The sequence below is a fragment of the Camelina sativa genome, chromosome 14 (genome assembly GCF_000633955.1).
Source record: "Camelina sativa cultivar DH55 chromosome 14, Cs, whole genome shotgun sequence".
Taxonomy (NCBI): domain Eukaryota; kingdom Viridiplantae; phylum Streptophyta; class Magnoliopsida; order Brassicales; family Brassicaceae; genus Camelina; species Camelina sativa.
Genome location: NC_025698.1, coordinates 22680559 through 22699748, shown reverse-complemented (window position 1 = coordinate 22699748; position 19190 = coordinate 22680559). Strand labels below are relative to the sequence as shown.

The window sequence follows — 19190 nt, the reverse complement described above, 5'->3', positions numbered from 1 at the left end:
TCTTAAACACTGACATATTTTTATCACAAAAAACAATTAGTGATATCTGAGAGAATTTTATATTATTAAGCTATTATATTTAGCTTTACACAAGTAAACATTTATAAATATGAAATATCTACAAATTATGAAATTAATAAATAGTTGACCAATACAAGAAATTAAATAAATAATTAGTATAAGTATTTTATTGAATATATTAAAATTTAGTTAACATATCACTATGGGAACTGATTTTGTGATTATCTATTTTTTTTGCAAGGTTGTTTTGATTTACTGTTGGACTTCCATCCCATGATCCCAATGAAAGCATGTAGAAAATGATGTTGATCACTAATCCTCTTGCTTTTTTAGAATAAGGCATGTGTAAGGAAGCATGATTTTAAATTATATAAGATTAGTTTTTAAAGTTTTTTTTAGTATATATAAACAGAATGGGTTTTATTTTTACATAAGGTGAACCAGACCCCACCATCATATCAAAAGCCCAATCATAAACCCCAAAAAGAAGATATCAATGACAGAAAAAATGTTTTGATGAATTTCCTTTTTGATTAAAAACATTCAGTAAAGTTTCATATCCGAAGAAAAGAATGGTTGGACAATTTTGAACACAAATTCGACTCATATGAGTTATTTTTCTGAAGCGAGAAAAAACATTTTTTTCATTATATGTTTAATAATTAATTAACTAATCTCATAAACATGTAAGGAAGTAGAGTTGATATAACACAATCAAACAATTTTTAGGAAAAGCAAAAAATTCTTAAAAATCTCCACAGTGTTGATAAAAATATTAAATATCAAAAGCCAAAATTGATTAAATAAAAAAAAACAACTAACAATAATAATGGTCCTCCAATACATCCTAATACAAGAAAAAATTGATTTTAATCTATAATTTTATTACAATAATAAAACTAGCACCACATAATAACAAAGCCCTAAAACCAAAAATATTACCAATGAACATTGTCAAAAACTATATTAATAATATTTTTTTAATTACAAACACATATAAAATTATCCAAAAATAATAAAAATAAAAACAAAATATGAAATAATCATGCAGCATAGCGCGGATACTATCCTAGTCTATACAATAAAATTTCCTTGTTTTTCGCTAGCTGATGACATTTCAACTTTTGTATTAAAGGAGAAGCTGACAGATCGGTAAAAATAGCTAAGGAATGAAATTATAACATACATCATCTATAATTTTTCTTACCTATCAAATAACATATAATTTGAAATTTATCGAGAAGGTCCCAAAATCTCAACAACCCGGAATCTGATTTCTCAATTCTCGCTTCACCGTGTCTCAAGAACTCACGTTCACTCTGTAATAATACGATGTGTGAATCAACTATTTTGGTGTTCTTTGAATCAACGATTTGTGAACCATGAAGCAAGATGAGGAATTTGAAAACCCTTCTCCTTCGCATCGGCGAAAAGGGTCCTGAGTACGGCACTTCCTCCGACTACAAAGACCATATTGTCAGTACTCTTCTCGATTCACCCTCCCTCTTAAACTCTAATTTTAATTTTTCTCAAAGTAGTTGTTTACCCAACTTTTTCCTGTTAAAAAATACACAGGAGACTTGTTTTGGTGTTATTAGGAGAGAAATCGAGCGTTCTGGAGACCAAGTTTTGCCTGTAAGCATACCTTCTCTTGTAATAATATGAATTCGTTGTTCGATTTTGTTATTATTGGGTTTCTCTCATCAATGAAGTTTTTCATTTTAACAGTTGCTATTTCAATGTGCTGAACAATTGCCTCACAAGATTCCTTTGTGTGGGACTTTGGTAAGTCTTTTCTGGAACCAAGTTTCCCTTGCTTGAATAAAGCATTCCTTTTTATTTTCTGGGTATCTGTGGGCATGCATTTAGTTGGGTTCTATGTAGTAGAGGTTTTGATTGAGTCTTTTATGATATCTGTTTAACGGACCCTTGTCAAAGAATAATTAGCTTAGAAGCAATTACCAAAAGGATTTAACTTGGCAAAAACTACTTTAGAAACACAAATAATAATCCAAATGCCCTTAAGGTGGATCGTTTTGTGTCTTTTATATCCTATTATGAAAATTGTAGAAGTCTACTTATTTGTAGTTTTTGCGTCATTACTTGGTGATATCTAATAGAACACACAACCTCACATTTCTAACTTCTGAGTAATAAAGAAATCGTTCGAATGTGTATCTCGTAGTATTCTTTAGGATGACTAAATAATTCTTATCTCTGTGTAAATATTAATGAAGACATACTTTGGCATTTGCTTTTTCGTTCTTTGAATCAAATCTGATCTGAGATATCTGGTTCCCTGTTATATATTCGTTGAATTTAATCTGCTACATATACTTCAAAGTTTGATGGATGTCTTTTCACATGTTTAAGATTGGTTTGTTGAACTTGGAGAATGAAGATTTTGTTCGGAGGATGATAGAAAGTGTCCAAGTTGATTTCCAGGTGAATAACCTAATATGTACGTCAAAGTGTCTAAGTTGGTATTGTATTGATGTCTTTTTTTGCTCCAGATTGTTTTGGGAGGCTGTAGTTCTGATACTGATTCTCTCTGCTTGTTTGGGATTTTTTTTTTATTATTCGTATATGAAAGAGAATCTGGTTAGAGGAAGGGAGTGGGAAGAGGTGTATCATGTTATCTAAGTTTCGCTTACGAAGAACTCAGTAGAGCCACTTATGGGTTTAACAGAAAGCTTAAGATCGGTGAAGGTGGATTCGGTAGTGTTTTTAAAGGAAAGATTCTGACCACTGGAGGAGCTGATTCTGATCCTCCACTTGTCGTCGCCATTAAGAAACTCAACCAACAAGGTTTACAGGTCATAATTTAATTACTTTCTTGTCTTCTCTCTGTTTTTTTTTGCTAATCTAATTTAATCATTAGGAAGTAATTAAGCAATTAGTTGAAGCTAGCTAAGAGATTCTTCCAAGTTGCTTTGATGTAAATTTTCGGGGTAAAAAAAGCTTCTTAGAATCGTCAAAAAAAAAAGAAGAAGAGTAGATTTGATGAAACGATGAAGAAAACTCAAAATTTGTCACTTGTTTCATGATGGTGAAATAAAGAGTAAGAATGGTGAAGGAAAAGAGTAGGAATTAGTCAATGGACGTATTTATTACGTCAACATCGTCACTATGTTTTCTTTAGTGTCAATTCTGAAATTTTCTTCAAAAGTTTTTGTATTTACCCTTGTCTGTGTTTGAATGGTGTATTTTAGGGCCACAAGCAATGGCTAGCAGAGGTTCAGTTTCTAGGGGTAGTGAATCATCAGAACGTTGTGAAACTCATAGGTTATTGCTCAGAGGACGGCGAGACTGGGATCGAGAGGCTTTTGGTTTATGAGTACATGTCGAATAAAAGTTTAGAGGACCATCTCTTCAGCCGTTGATCATGCACTTTACCGTGGAGAAAAAGACTCGAGGTCATGCTTGGTGCAGCTGAAGGATTGGCTTATTTACATGAACTTAAGGTAAAAAATTTAAACCTGTCAGGAGAAATCTTGTTTTAGGCAGACCCTTTGATTATTTACATTAAGTTCTATGTAAATGTTGACATAGAGCCATGATTTAGGATTGAGATGTTCTGTGAACCGTGTTGTGATCTTGTTTATTTGGTTGCAGGTTATATATAGAGATTTCAAATCATCAAATGTGCTCTTAAACGATGAATTCTGTCCGAAATTATCGGACTTTGGGCTGGCCAGAGAAGGACCAGAGGGGGACAATACTCATGTCACAACCACAGTAAGAATTGAAAATGTTTCTGTTAATTTATGTCGTTGTTTTAGTGTTGTGTATTTGGCTTGTTCTGTTTGGTTTGACTTGAAATTTCAGAACCATGTAAAGCTTTATTAGTATGAGGTAGAGTTACTAACTTGATGGTGAGAAGTAGGTTTTGCATAATAACTTGGCTTGGTGGTGAGTTACTTAATTTGATGGGTTCATTTTTGACATTGAGTGTGTAAGTACGTGGGATGTTTTATCATGCTTTTGATGGATATATGAACAATGCTTTTCCACTTGATGAATTGAGACCGTTATCTTGCCAAGGTGAAGATACACTTGGAGGCTATGCGTTGACCTTGGTAAACTACTGTTGTATTTGATCTTTGCTTGTTTAAGGCTCTGTGTTGTGTTAAACCTTGACATGATTTTGGTGGCATTTGTGTAGATTGATTCGTTGGATACATTAGCTTTACTTGGAGACCGAGAGCGCTTCACTTCTTCTGTTTTATGGATTGGTAAAAATCTTCAGTTTAATATAGTGAGTAATGATTGGTTTTGGCTTGGTCGGGTGAGCAAGCTTGCACTGCTTATGTGATGTTTATGGATTCTTATTCTCAAGAAACTGTTGTTTTACTCAGTGTAAGTCTTGTTTCGATTTTACTTTGCAGGTGTGGTCCTTGCAAAGTGATTGCTCCCAAATACAAAGAGCTATCTGTGAAGTACCAGGATATGGTGTTTCTTAAGCTTGACTTCAACCAAGACAACAAGGTTTGTTCTTCCTTTTGCTATTAATATGTCTTAATTCTTATGTTAACACATAAATATTGAGAGCAAAGACTTGTGTTTTTTGCAGCCATTGGCAAAGGAGCTAGGAATTAGAGTGGGTCCGACCTTTAAGATCTTGAAGGACAACAAAGTAATAAAGGAAGTAACAGGGCTAAATATGAAGACTTGCTTGCAGCCATTGATGCAACAAGGTTAGGCTGAGTCTCTCTCAATCACTCATGCTGTAAAGTATAAGGATAATCCTCCATCTTAATCCTGGTGAGTCTTCTGTACTTATTTACTTTGTTAATGCAAGTCAGTCTGATTTCGCAAAGATGCTGTCTGGAAACTATACTTGGTAACTTAAGAGTCCTTTAGATTATAGGCCAAGATTTTTATTTGGCGTTCATACAAAAACATTAAGCATACATTGTAACTTAATCATTGGTTCCACCCAAAACCCAACAACTCATTCACTACAAGAAAATAAGTTTATTGAGACGTATTTTTGAGACAAAATTTTCGTCACAAATTTGTGACACTTTAAATACGATATCATGACTAAATTTATTTGTCACAAATTCATAGTATTTTCGTTACTATATTATGACAGAAAAATCAGTAACAAAAGTTTGTCACAATTAGTGACGAATGTGCTATGATAATATTAATCGTCACTCTTATGACTACATTGTGACCAATATGTTGTTGCAAATTAGTTATGAACTTATAACATATATGCAAGTCACAGTTTGTGACATTAAAATGAGTAAACATTAGTCATAAAATTGTATTTTGTTATGTCATTTATACAAAGCCCATTAAGTCAAGTCTCTAACCCTAATTTAACAAGACTTATTTAAGAGATGATTAGGGTTTTATTCTTCATAATTCCGTGTCTCCTAAACCTAGAGAGAGAGTAAAACATTTGAGAGAAAGAGAACAAGGAGCCACAGTTGAGATTAAGGACAGATCTTACATGTCCTAGGAGATGGTGGAAAAGAAGGGGTAAACAGACTCTTTTATGGACAAATCTTGGTGAGAAATTTCCCAACCCATAGATGTTAGTCTTCTCCAAATTATTTTGTAACCCTTTTTATAGATTAAAAGTTATACATGTTTTCTCAAACCTATCCTGCGCAGATACGCGAATTAACATCAGTCATCTTGTGAAATCGTTTTCCACTGCTAAAAATTGAACCAAAAGCTGATCTACCTGCCGTTGGAAAGATCTTAGTCTTACCTTTCCAGAGAGCCTGATATTGTTTCCATAGGAGTTATAATATGAAAGTTATGGTCGAATATGTGCATCTGGTCAAATTTGTGATTTATTTTCTTTGTAAGAAGAAAGATAGTTTATAATGTATATTTAATGTTTATGATTATAAAAAATTTGTATGATTATAAATTAAAAAAAAATATGGTTTTGAGATTAATATTTTAGTTATAATTTTTATCATATGCAATAAAAATTTTAGTAATAACTTGTGACCATTTGAAACTAACTTCTAATGATAAGATTGGACAATATGATAGTCACAAAATATCATGATTTTTGAGTATTTGTTAAAATTTTGCGACAAATTTTTAATTATATTTGTGACCATTTGAGAGTATAGTTTCGTAATAATAAGATACATAATTAAAACATTATTTTAAACACGAATTATGACGATTTAAAGACGTTTTGTTACTTTATGTGTCGTAATTATTAATGACAAAATGGTTACTAATATATTTGTTGCAACTCTTGTGACGTTTTTGTTACAAATAAAAATTTGTGACCATTGTATTGCAACCATTCAAAAATCATCACAAATTCGTAACAATGTTTATATTGTGACTAAATATTTCGTCTTAATAAAATTATTTTCTTGTAGTGATTGTTAGTTGTTGAGAATATATGGTGTATTTTCTTGCACCTCTTTCCCAACAACTCAAGTGAAGTGTTTTGAGAGAAAGAGTCTTTTTAACCTCGATACACATTCTGCATCAATAAAACCAATACAATCTTTTCTTTTTTTGAAAGTTAAAATTATTTTAGGATAAAATAAAAGAACTTGTAGCTACATCATGTGGTCTTAAAATTGAAAATTCGGAATAAGAAAAATAAAACATAAAATATAATTTAAATTAAACATAGTGCATGTAGTCCATGAAGTGGTATATTTCCTTGTAAATGAGCATCCATCGCATACATCATCGAATTTGCCAGCAACACATGTGTTCCCAACTTCAATCTCGCTTAAGAGGAAATCGTAATCACGGTATTTCCTCACACTCAACTCTAGAATGACTTCACGACAATTTTGTTGGCATTGTCTTACCACCTGCAGCCCTTGATTCTTCCAAAGTTGGGTAACATAGTTAAATCCTTCATCAAACTCCCCTTCCCCGATTAAAATCATTCCGTATACATACATGGCTGAGAAATGAGTAGCATTAGCTGCATAAGAAATTTGAGCTAGGCCTGCAGAATTTCCTTTCTGTAATAATAATCAGTAAGACCACACAAAAAAATAGCATGAATATTTCTAGCCTTAACACATTCAGCTAAAAATTTGAAATTTTTAAGAATCTTATTCCATGGTGGTGGGAAAACTTCAGCCAAATTTAGATTCTTCAAAACATCTGAGAATTTTGAGATTCTATGAAATGTCTTGCAAGTAAAGATCGAAGCTTGAAAATCTTCAGCAGATGATTCACCAACTTTTGAAAGAATAATGGCTACTGTATCATCGGGAAGATCTGTTAGAACCGGTTTGTAACACCTTCGACTCATGATTTTGTTATTTGTATTTGTTTTTAGAATTGTTATAGAAGTGTACACTTTCTGATTTATTTATAGATATCATGGTTTGGACTTGGTTTGAGAAAGATATAGAACAACATTATTAATCATAGATTTTTGTTTACAAAGATTTGAATAAGTTATTTTCCCAAGGTTAATTCATGTTCTTCGTATGTTTCTCTAATGCATGATACGAACGTCACACTTATTTATGTTAATATTATTCATGTTCTTGGTTTCAATTTATGTTAATTAGTTTTCTTCTGAGTTATTTTCAATGACACAATTGTATATTGGTGGAGTCAAATTCAATTTAAAGCTTTTGAAAGATATTGAACGACACATTGTAAAAGCCTATATAATCAATGATGATTCATCTAAAAGTGTTAATTCATGGTATTAAATTATTGTGAATTTGTATTTGTCCTAAGTGAATAAAACCTATAGGACTCTTCCAACTTCTATATTAATTACATCTCAAATATATATATATATATATAGCTATTTGGCCATCTGGTTTACAAACTCCAAAATCATTATCGTACAACTTTCTTCTCATTTTGTAAGTTAGATGGATATTCAAGGTTCTACACATTATACTTCTTATCTCATTTTAGTTTCTTTTATTAATTAATTTTCCTTTTTATTGGTTCTTTTAGTGTCAATGGATTTACAAGGAGATTTAGCTACTCTACTATCCAAAAAGATACATCTCCATGATCTTGTTATAGGGAAAACCATGCAACATGTCACAGTTCGTATCTTGCGTATGTGGGAAGCTCGAAACTTCAAACTCAACGGAACGCTCATGAGTCTCGACATGCTATTTTTGGATGAAAAGGTACCTAAGTTTTTATCCTTTCACATGTAGTTTCTAGTTTCTTTAAATGAAACGATTTTGAAAATATTGATTCTTATAAGTCTAACTTTACAGGAAAATGTAATTCAAGGATCAATTTTTCACCGCTTTATTGGCAAATTTAAAGGTCATCTTGAAAAAGGGAAAATGTATCTAATTAGCAATTTCGAAGTTGTTCCCACCTATGGTTTTTACAAAGTGACGGACAATCCATTTACTATCAGATTTATGGAAACAACTAAGATTGTCGAAGTTCTCGAAGATATCTGTTCTATTAAGGATGAAAAATTCAGGCTACACAATTATGCTGAAAGTAACAAATTTGTGGGGACCAATATTCACTTGTTTGGTAAGTGTTTATGTTTTTGAAATTAATTGTCTTCTTATTTTACATATGATTAATTTTTTTATTCTCTATAAATTTAGATGCCGTTGGACAATTATTGAAAGTTCAAGACTCTAACTTGGAAGATTCTACCTCAACTGAAAGAATCGTCTTCCTTCTATTGCTACAAGAGTTAGTATCTATTATGCTTTCTAAGTAATTTCTAACACTTGTTATAATTATAAATTACCCTGTTTTTAAAAAATGTGCAGAAATGAATCAGTACGACTAACACTTTGGGATAACCAAGCATCAAACTTTCGTCAACAATTCATCAAAACTAATCAAGAAAACAGTGTTATAGTATGTACAAGTTTGAATCCAAAAATGTTTGCAGGTACCAACAATGTCTATATCTAAAACAATACCTTTTTTCCCTCCTACACTATATATTAATTTGGAAGAACAATACAGGGAAAATGCATTTGAGCTCAACTGGAGCAACAAAGACATATATCAATTATGAGTTAGAAGCTGTTCAAGAGTTTATGAAAGGGTATATACATAAACTTACGATCGTTCATTATATTAATAAGACATTTGCTAATATAATAAAAATATTTGAATAGAAAATAGAGCAAAACCTTCGTCAATCGTCGAACAAAATAATATGAATAACAAACTGGGAGTTTGGACTATTGGCCAAATATTTGAATACATATATAGTGGAGCGACGGAGGTATTCTCATATTATTGTCTTATGCTAAGTGTTCAAAGAAGCTTGGTCGCTCTTCCACATCTTTAATGTGCAACTCTTGTAACACAAGCACCATAATTGGAATTGCTAGGTAAACTATATACATATTTTACTTTCCATAAATAGAAGCAACATTTATATATACTGTTATATTGACACAGGTTTAGAGTGGAATTGGAGGTTGAAAGTGGTGATAGAACTACCACATTTGTCTTATTTGATTGAGACGTAAGAAAACTTACACACACAATAGCCGAAGAGATTACTAATTCAGAGGTGAGAAATACTTAGGTTCACTCCTAAGGTGAACCTTCTTTTTCACTTCTTCCTTTTCAACCAATCAGAATCTTCTATACATTATCTTGTTTAAAAAAATAAATCAAAATTAAATTAAAAAACAATACATATTAAGGAAATAAATTCTGTATAATTTTTTTAAAGGAAAGTTAAATATTGGTTTGGTTTAGATTTTACAATTAAAATTAAATAATGTATTGGTTAGGGTTTACAAATAAAGTGATTAGAGTTTAGATCTTACAATTCAAACAAAGTTATATGTTGGTTTGGGTTTACAAATGAAGTGGTTAGGGTTTAGATTTTACAATTAAAACGAAATTATATATCGGTTTGGGTTTACAAATGAAGTGGTTAGAGTTTAGATTTACAATTAAAACAAAATTATATGTCGGTTTGAGTTTACAAATGAGTTGGTTAGGGTTTAGATTTTACAATTAGAAAGAAATTATATGTCGGTTTGGGTTTACAAATGAGATGGCTAGGGTTTAGATTTTACAATTATAAAGAAATTATATATCGGTTTGGGTTTATAAATAAGCGGTTTAATTTTTTAATTTTAAAATAATGTATATAGATTTTGTTTCCTTATTTTATAAGGAGGTGAAGTTCTTAAATGTATTATGAGATATCATATTCTCATTGGCTAAAATAAGGAGAAGTGAACAAAAGGGTTCACCTTAGGAATGAATCCAAGAATTGTTCTATAACTAAATCATTAGATAATTTGAATAAGAAAAAAAAACAGAATAACAATCAGATAGCCAGCTGAGATCTTGGATATGAAACAGAATCCAAAAATGGAATGTAGAATTAAAATCAAAGAGTTTGAGATGTGGAATTTAAATCTAAAAAACTTGAAGATGTAGAATTTAAAGTTTAAAGACTTAGAGATGCAGAAATTTTGAAAATAAAAACTGGGGAAATTATTTTGTTGTGCTCGGACGTTTCTTTTTTGATTTATTTTCGTCCTCTTCTTCAAAAGTAGGAGCCCTTTTCCCATTTTCAGTTTTGATCTTATTGTTAGTTCCTATACCATCTGTGCTTGGCCCATCACCCTATATAGAACAATAATATATTAAAATAGTGATAATTGAAAAATTTTTAATTATAAAGAATTGTTAATGCCAATGTTAACCTTTGTTGGATTATTAATGATATCTAAATCTTCAAATATGTTTTCTTTGACGACCCTAGAAACTGTGAAAGCTTTGGAGGATGCTCGAAAGTTGTATTCAGTAATCTTGATTTGAAACTCCATTGTTTTGCCAACAAAATTTGTAAGAGATTTTGGAATGTTCTCTACTGTAGTACTTTCATCACCTTCCATCTCCTATGTTTACACATATTAGAATAAGTTAAATAAATATATGAAATATATTAATTATTAAATTAGTATTTAATGTTTTATGTGTACTTCTGAAAAAAAATACTTAGGTTCACCCTTAAGGATGAACCTTTGTATTCACCCCCTTCCCTCTCAAGTCTCAACCAATCATAATGTTCTATCTAATATTTTATTTAAAAAATAAATCAAAATTAAATTAAAAAGCAAAACTAATTATGGAAACAAATTCTGTATACTTTTATCAAAATTAAATTAAATATTGTCTTGGTTTAGATTTTACAATTAAACGAGGTTATATATCAGTTTGGGTTTATAAATGAGAATTAGGGTTTAGATTTTATAATTAAAACAAAATTCTATGTCGGTTTGGGTTTACAAATAAGGTGGTTAGAGTTTAGATTTTACAATTAGAACAAAATTATATGTCGGTTTGGGTTTACAAATTAGATGGTTAGGGTTTAGATTTTACAATTAGAATGAAATTATATGTCGGTTTGGATTTACAAATGAGATAGTTAGGGTTTAGATTTAATAATTAGAACGGAAGTATATGTCGGTTTGGGTTTACAAATGAGATGGTTTGGGTTTATAAATGAGATGGTTAAAGTTTAGATTTTACAATTACAACAAAATTATATATCGGTTTGAGTTTATAAAAGAATGGTTTAAGTTTCTAATTTTATAATAAATGTGTACAGATTTTATTTTCTTATTTTATATAAGGATGAATGAAGAGGTTCATCAGCAGTGAACCAAAGTATTACCCGAATGAAAATTAAATACAATTACAGATGTCATCATACATATCACGACTGTATTACTATTGATTTCTACGGGACATATTTTATGTTCTGGTTAAATATTCTTTGACTTATATTGACCATAAAAGAAATATATTTTACGTTGTTATCCTATACATATTTTGTAGATCAATTGTCTGTTTGCTCTTCCATAAATTATTAAATTATATTATTATAAAGTCAAAGAAACTTTTGTTATATTTGTCCTTAGACTTGTGGTATAACCGTATAAATCACAATATAAACTATAAAGTGGAAACTTTGACTCATAAAAAACTATTTTCAGTAGGATTGACCAAAAATAGAAGATCAACCATTAAAAAAAATTGTACTACATATGAAACGTGTTCAGACCACCTAAGAAATGTAAAAACCAATGTAAAAAGGAAAATAATTATGTAGGCTAACATCATTAATAAAACATTTAATCTTCAAGTAGAATGTATTCCCTATATAATAAAACGGAAGTACATAACATTGTTTTGTAAACTATATAATAAAAATAAATTGGTTATAAATAGGTTATAGATTAAGTTTTATATTATTTGTATAGTCTAGATTTATTGTTTTCAAAAATCTTAAAGAGAATATTTTAAAGAATCATTTGATATCATCTTAGTTACCATATATTAATTTTCTTTAATAAATTATTCATCAAATAAAATCTTTTGATATCTAACTTAATATTTTAATTTGTTAATTATTATTATACTTCACCTCTCATTTTTATATATGAATCTATTTTGTGAAAAAAAAATTATCATATTATTTATTATGATTAAAAAATAGTTTTATTTCCGGATATACCATAAGTTGAAGTTTTAGAAACAAATATAAATGATTCAATCTATAAAATATTCAATTTTTATTAATATTAGTCTTTAAAATAATATCTATTGAATTAATTTTTTTACCGAGTAATGGGTCACAATTTGAATATTTAAATTCAATTTCATACTTTTTGTTGAATTTTATAATTTTATATTATATAATAAACTTTAAATAATTTATTTTGAAATATTTTTAAAATATTGAAATTTAATATTAAAGTTAGAAACTATAAACACTCTAAATTGGTTTGTTATAGCAATGTCAATAATATGTCATTATAATATGAAAGAATTTAAAAAAACCAAGTATATTAAAACAAAAAGTATAACAATATATTAAATTACTCATAATATAATAACTCGCTTTTTAAAAACCAAATTCACAAAATTATGTCTTATAATGACATTCAAGTCATGACGTAGAATATACATTGTTGAAATAAATTCACGTACATAAACTAATATAACATATTAAAATTTTATTTTAAAATAGAAAATATACAAATTTTTGTATAAAATAAAATTTAACCGGACGGTTACTTATCTAGAATCATTAACACAAAACTTACAAAATAAGTGTCTTTTTCAAGTCATCATATTTAGCGTATAATTTTATTGCATAATATTTTATCCAAAAATACTTTTAAAAACAATCATATAAATTATATTTTATAAAAAATTATTATATAAATAAAACGGATCTTAATCTAGTTGCATGTATACAGATTCATCTACTTCAACTGGTCGTCATAAAACATTTACTTAATGGACATTCAGGGATAGCAAAATAATAATACATTTTGTATATCGAAGCATTTTCTTGATCTAATAAATTTGATTCATATAAATTCATCTACTACCACCGTAATCAACATAAAGGTCACATAGTTCATGAACATTACATAATAATACATTTTGTCTATCGAAGCATTTTCTTAGTCTACTAAATTTGATTTATATAAATTCATCTACTACACACGTAACCAACAAAAAGGTCACATAGGGGAAAAAAACCATATACTCATCGACATCTCAGAAGTTATCATGCGTGCAGCCATCTGGTAAGAATCACACCACATACTTAATTTTTAATTTTTAGATTTCATGCGTGCAGTAATCTCAGAAGTTTTCTTAATTTTTTGTTTTATACTGTAGTGGGAATTTAAATAATCATATTATTCGGTTTTAGCAAACAAAAAAGCAAGAAACACTACTACGGTCGAGTCAACTTATCAAATAATATGCAATCTAATCGATTTGTGTATATTTTCTATGTATTTAACAATAATGAACATCTTAAAACAAAATTGCTTAGATACACATACAATCATATATGATATATTCAATTGGCTACGAGTTAGGGTAGATAAGTTATCCAAAGAATAACAAGTACCGTGGATATACATTCTTGAATCTGATGAGTGAGTTTAACATTTATCATAATCCTTTATCGAAAAATAAGAAGAAAATATCATTTAGTATAAGCAAAACATATGATAACTGGTTGAGAGGTAATTATTTAAGAATAATTCAGTTACTCTTAGCTAAAAAAAATTCAGGAATCATTTTTGCTTCATTCTCTATACTATAGATAATATATATTTTTACGTTATATGTTGACATGAAAAAATAAGCAAATGTTTTATTTTAATTTTTCAAAATTGTGGAGTATAATTTGATTATATGTTTTGATTATAGACTTCTCAATGGGACCACCTAAGAGGAAAGCAGAATCAACATATCAAGACACATCAACATTAAACAGATCCAAAAAAGTCCAAAACCGCCAAAAGAAACCAGGTTAGTGATAACTAAGTCTTTAAACAGTAATATTATATTATTTATCATACTAACACATAAATTTGTTCATCCCGTCGAGAAAGCAGCGAAAAATAATAATCCAATACATAAGTACATCTATGTTCATCCTATAGGTAAACGCTAATATGATTTGGAAACTTATACTAAAATTATAACAATGAAAAAATTAAGAAGATTAATTTGAAATTTTCGTAAATACCAGAAATAACAAGAGAAGCACGAAGAAGAAGATATGAAATACGCAAAGCAAAACGAAAATAGTGAAATACAAAAGGTAATCATTTGTGTAAACAAATATAATGTATTAAATATTTCATTTTTAAAAATTAGGAAATGTTTCTAAACTTCTATTAATTTGAAAACAGGAAAAAAAATATGTCAATCTTAAGGAGAGGCTTCAACAAAACCGATTACCAGAAACACCGTCACAACAATGACTGCATCAAAAGATATACTAATTTTAATAATTAAAAAAAAAATTATTATACTATCCCAAACATATTAATAAAAATATTTTATATTGTTTAGCAAAACCGAGGAGAAGAAGTGAAAACAATATGGTAGAATGCTTTTCATGCCATGCACTGGTTTGGGAAAATGAAAGCAATGAGAAAACTAAAGATGGAAAACCATTGTATTCAATATGTTGCTAAAAAGGACGAGTATCTTTACCTCCTGTAAAAGAGACACCAGAGCCTCTAGCTGAGTTATTGGTATCACCTGCCTTTAAAGCAAGTATAAAAATTAACAACTCAGTGTTCGCTTTTACTTCTATTGGAGCACAAATATATAATTCAGTCATGTCAGCTTACAGACCCTACACATACAAAATTCAAGGACAGCTCTATCACAGATTAGGATCCCTAATACCACCTGAAGGAAAACGACCTCAATTTGGCTAACTATACATTTTTGATACAGATAACGAAGTACAAAATCGTATCAACACATTGTCAAATGAGGATGGTACAACAAACCTGCAGGAGAAAATATTGGAAGCTCAGATTCGCATGCTGGATGAAAATAATAGGCTAGCAGCTGAGTTCAGGAAAGCACGTGACAAATATGAGTCAAGAAATTCAGAAGAGTTTACAATTCACCTTGTTGGAGTCGCAGAGAGGGGAAGACAATACGATTTACCTTCTGTTGATGAGACAGCAGGACTAATTGTCGGGGAATTTGGTGAGCGGGATATAATAGTCCAGTACAAGATATCAGAACTACAACGCATCGACTGTTTACACCCACATTATATGGCTCTTCAATATCCATTGTTGTTTCCTTATGGAGAGAGAGGATTCGACCTGCACATTCCATATGTTAGTGATAATAAAAGGAAAATCAAGCTGCAATACACTACAATCCGAGAGTATTATGCATACTTATTCCAAACAAGATTGTTTGAGGGGAAAACCATCATAAAAGGAGGACGCTTGTTTCATCAATTCATAGTAGATGCATATACATGTATCGAGGAAGAACGGTTGAAATTTCACACATTAAACCAAAAGAAACTAAGAGCTGACCTTTACAACAACATCTCTGATGCAGTTGGAAGAGGTGACACTGATTCAAAATCACTTGGAAAGAGAGTTACTCTGCCAGCATCTTTCACAGGAGGACCAAGATACATGATTGAGAGTTATCACGATGCAATGGCGGTATGTCGAACTTATGGAAATCTCCATTTGTTTGTTACAATTACTGCAAATCCAGGTTGGGAAGAAATCAAAGAACATTTGCAAGCTTATGGGAATGACTCACCAAATGATAGACCAGATGTCTGCAGCCGTGTCTTCAAAATGAAATTGGAAAAACTGATCTCAGACTTCAAGGAAGGCACATTCTTTGGACCCCTACGCGCAGGTAAAAATATTTCTGTATTTTCATAATTTAAAAATACATTAGTAATTATGATCAGGAAAAAAAAACGCTACATATATAAATATTTGTCAAAAAAAACAAAATTAAAAACCAAAATTATGGTAAATTTCTCCACATATTCAACTAACAATTACCACTACTAAATATTTCATTATTTACATAATTTAAAAATACAGTAGCATTAGCAATTATTCCCAGAAAAAAACTATTAATATATAAATATTTGTCAAAAAATTAGCATAGTAAAAACCAAAATTAAGGTAAATTTTATTCCAGTATTTACATAATTTAAAAATAAAGTAGTGTTAGCAATAATTCCCAGAAAAATAAAAAAAAATAAAAAATACGCTAAATATATAAATATTAGTAAAAACATAAGCATAGTAAAAACCAAAATTATGGTAAATTTCTGCACATATTCTACTAACAATTTATACTACTAAATAATTCATTATTTATGTAATTTAACAATAGAGTAGCGCCAATAATTATTCCCAGAAAGAAAATGTAAAATATATAAATATTTCTCTAAAACTAAGCATAGTAAAACCAAAATAATTGTTAATTTCACCACATATTCAACCAAAAATAACCACTACTAAATATTTCAGTATTTACATAATTAAAAAACATAGTAGCGTTAGCAATTATTCCCAGAAAAAAATATTAAAGATATATATATATATATATATATATATATATATATATTTGTCAAAAACATAAGCATAGTAAAATCCAAAATTATGGTACATACATTTTCCAACATATTCAACTAACAATAACCACTACTAAATGCAACAGTTGTCTACACAATTGAATTCCAAAAAAGAGGACTTCCACATGCAAATATTCTACTATGGTTAGAAGATACAAGTCAAGCTCCATCAATATCTAAAATTGATGAACTCATAACAGCTGAGTTGCCAGATGAGAAAGAGGACCCAGAAGGATATGAGTTGGTTAAAAAACACATGATGCATGGTCCATGTGGGCTTGACCGTCCAAAAAACGTGTGTATGGAAAATGGGAAGTGTACAAAGAAATACCTATGATCATTTGTTGAGTCTACTACTATCGACAAAGAAGGGTATATTATCTACAAAAGAAGAGAAGATGTGGAGAGGTATGCTATGAAAAATGGTACAAGGCTAGACAACCGGTACGTTATCCCTTACAATATGGACCTACTGAAGAAGTTTAAGGCACATATCAATCTTGAGTGGTGCAATTCTTCAAAGGCAATAAAGTATCTTTTCAAATACATCACCAAAGGCGTTGATAAGGCTACTATTGTATTCCAAATTTTATCAAAGGAGGAACAAAGTCCAGAGAAAGAAGAGGTAGTAATCAATGAAATTACAAACTACCAAGAATGTCAATACTTATCAGCATGTGAGGCTGCTTGGCGTACGTTTGCTTATGACATACACTATCATACACTAGTCGTACAGAAGCTGACATTACATCTTGAAGGAGAGGAAAGTATGATATTTGATCAGGATGATGACCCACAAGATGTTTTAACGAAGATGGCCATACTAAAGACAATATTGACTCAATGGATGAAAACAAATGAAAACGATCCAGATGCTAGGAAACTGTATTACATACAATTCCCGTTGTACATCTGGGATAAAACTAAGAGAATTTGGACTAAGAGAAAAAAGGGATATACCATTGGCAGAATTGTAAACATCCACCCCACCGCAGGAGAACAATACTATTTTCGAATGTTGCTAATACACAAAAAGGGTTATATAAGCTTCGAAGATGTAAAAACAGTTGGCGGCATTATTTATAAGACTTATAAAGAAACTTGTTATGCGATAGGTCTGTTAGATGGAGACAAAGAATGGCATGACGCAATGGTTTAATCAGCGCTATGGGCGACCCTATGTATCAACAATTGTTTTCGGAACTCAATACAGATTAACTGTCTATCTACAAATCAGTGATGGATTCAATAAACAACTCCAAAGGAAAGTTATTCTTCCTTTACGGCCTAGGAGGAACTGGAAAAACCTATATCTATAGGACACGAATAGTGCAACTACGTTCTGAAAGACGTATAGTACTTCCAGTAGTAACTTCAGGAATAGCGGCAACACTTTTTCCAGGGGGAAGAACAGCTCACTCAAGATTCAAAATACCCATAGATCTCCATGAGAATTCAATGTGTGACATCAAACCAAAAACAATGCTGGCCGAATTGATTCAAGAAGCAGATCTTCTAATATGGGACGAAGCACCTATGGCTCATCGACATATCTTCGAAGCATTGGATCGAACACTAAGAGATATAATGAGCATGAATGACTTTATGGCCGAACACAAACAATTTGGAGGTAAAACAGTTTTCTTGGGTGGAGATTTTCGACAAATATTACCATTCATCCCTAAAGGAAGCAGGCAAGATACAGTTTTGGCAACACTGAACAGATCTACAATGTGGAGCAACTACAACATATGCACTCTTACCAGAAACATGAGAGTTAACCAAGATGAAAAAGAGTTTGCCAAATGGATTTTACAAGTTGGAGATGGAGAACCTAAAATAGTCTCTAGCCAAAAAGAAGACAGTCTAGACAATGAGAACATAGAGATCGACGAAGCTTTACTCTTGCCTCAAGGAGAAAACCCGATGAAAGAAATACAGAAAGCAACTTTCCCAGATCTAGAAAACAATATCAAGATCGTGAATACTTGCGAAACCGTGCAATCCTCACACCAAGAAATGAAACGGTCGATGAGCTGAATGAATTTTTGCTGACAAAAATTGGTGGTGAAATGAAAGAATATCTCAGTGCTGACACTATCGCCAACGATGAGAGTGATATTGATGGAGTTAACCTTCTCTACACAACTGAGTATCTAAATGCAATCAAGTGCTCTGGATTACCAAATCATTCACTACTTTTGAAAAAATATGCACCAGTAATTCTATTGAGAAACATAAACCAGAAGGAAGGGTTGTG

General features: G+C 30.4%; 2 protein-coding genes and 2 long non-coding RNA genes across 10 annotated transcripts; all 4 read left to right on the top strand.

Annotated features, from left to right (window-relative positions):
• LOC104742205 lies at positions 1217 to 4779 on the top strand. Of its 6 annotated transcripts, XR_002035336.1 has the most exons (11): positions 1217 to 1497; positions 1597 to 1656; positions 1750 to 1806; positions 2395 to 2466; positions 2615 to 2837; positions 3234 to 3485; positions 3637 to 3759; positions 4066 to 4100; positions 4187 to 4304; positions 4410 to 4509; positions 4595 to 4779. It is a non-coding gene; the product is annotated as an uncharacterized LOC104742205 (long non-coding RNA). The 6 variants fall into 6 exon arrangements; XR_002035332.1 differs by having other exon boundaries at positions 3637 to 4100; XR_002035333.1 differs by having other exon boundaries at positions 2395 to 2482; positions 3637 to 4100.
• Positions 4816 to 5907, top strand: LOC109128931. Its single transcript, XR_002035338.1, has 2 exons — positions 4816 to 5544; positions 5650 to 5907. It is a non-coding gene; the product is annotated as an uncharacterized LOC109128931 (long non-coding RNA).
• Positions 6316 to 9554, top strand: LOC104742206. Of its 2 annotated transcripts, XR_002035331.1 has the most exons (9): positions 6316 to 7266; positions 7957 to 8138; positions 8232 to 8283; positions 8381 to 8505; positions 8583 to 8673; positions 8754 to 8878; positions 8956 to 9037; positions 9111 to 9329; positions 9400 to 9554. XR_002035331.1 is itself a non-coding variant. In XM_019236421.1 (8 exons), the coding sequence occupies exons 1-7, from the start codon at positions 7230 to 7232 to the stop codon at positions 9115 to 9117; spliced, it is 798 nt and encodes a 265-aa protein (XP_019091966.1). In that variant the 5' UTR covers positions 6316 to 7229; the 3' UTR covers positions 9118 to 9329; positions 9400 to 9554. The 2 variants fall into 2 exon arrangements, 1 of the variants encoding a protein (XP_019091966.1); XM_019236421.1 differs by having other exon boundaries at positions 8232 to 8505.
• On the top strand, positions 18170 to 18970 carry LOC104743887 (ATP-dependent DNA helicase pif1-like). The gene has a single exon (XM_010464921.1). The coding sequence runs from the start codon at positions 18170 to 18172 to the stop codon at positions 18968 to 18970; it is 801 nt and encodes a 266-aa protein (XP_010463223.1).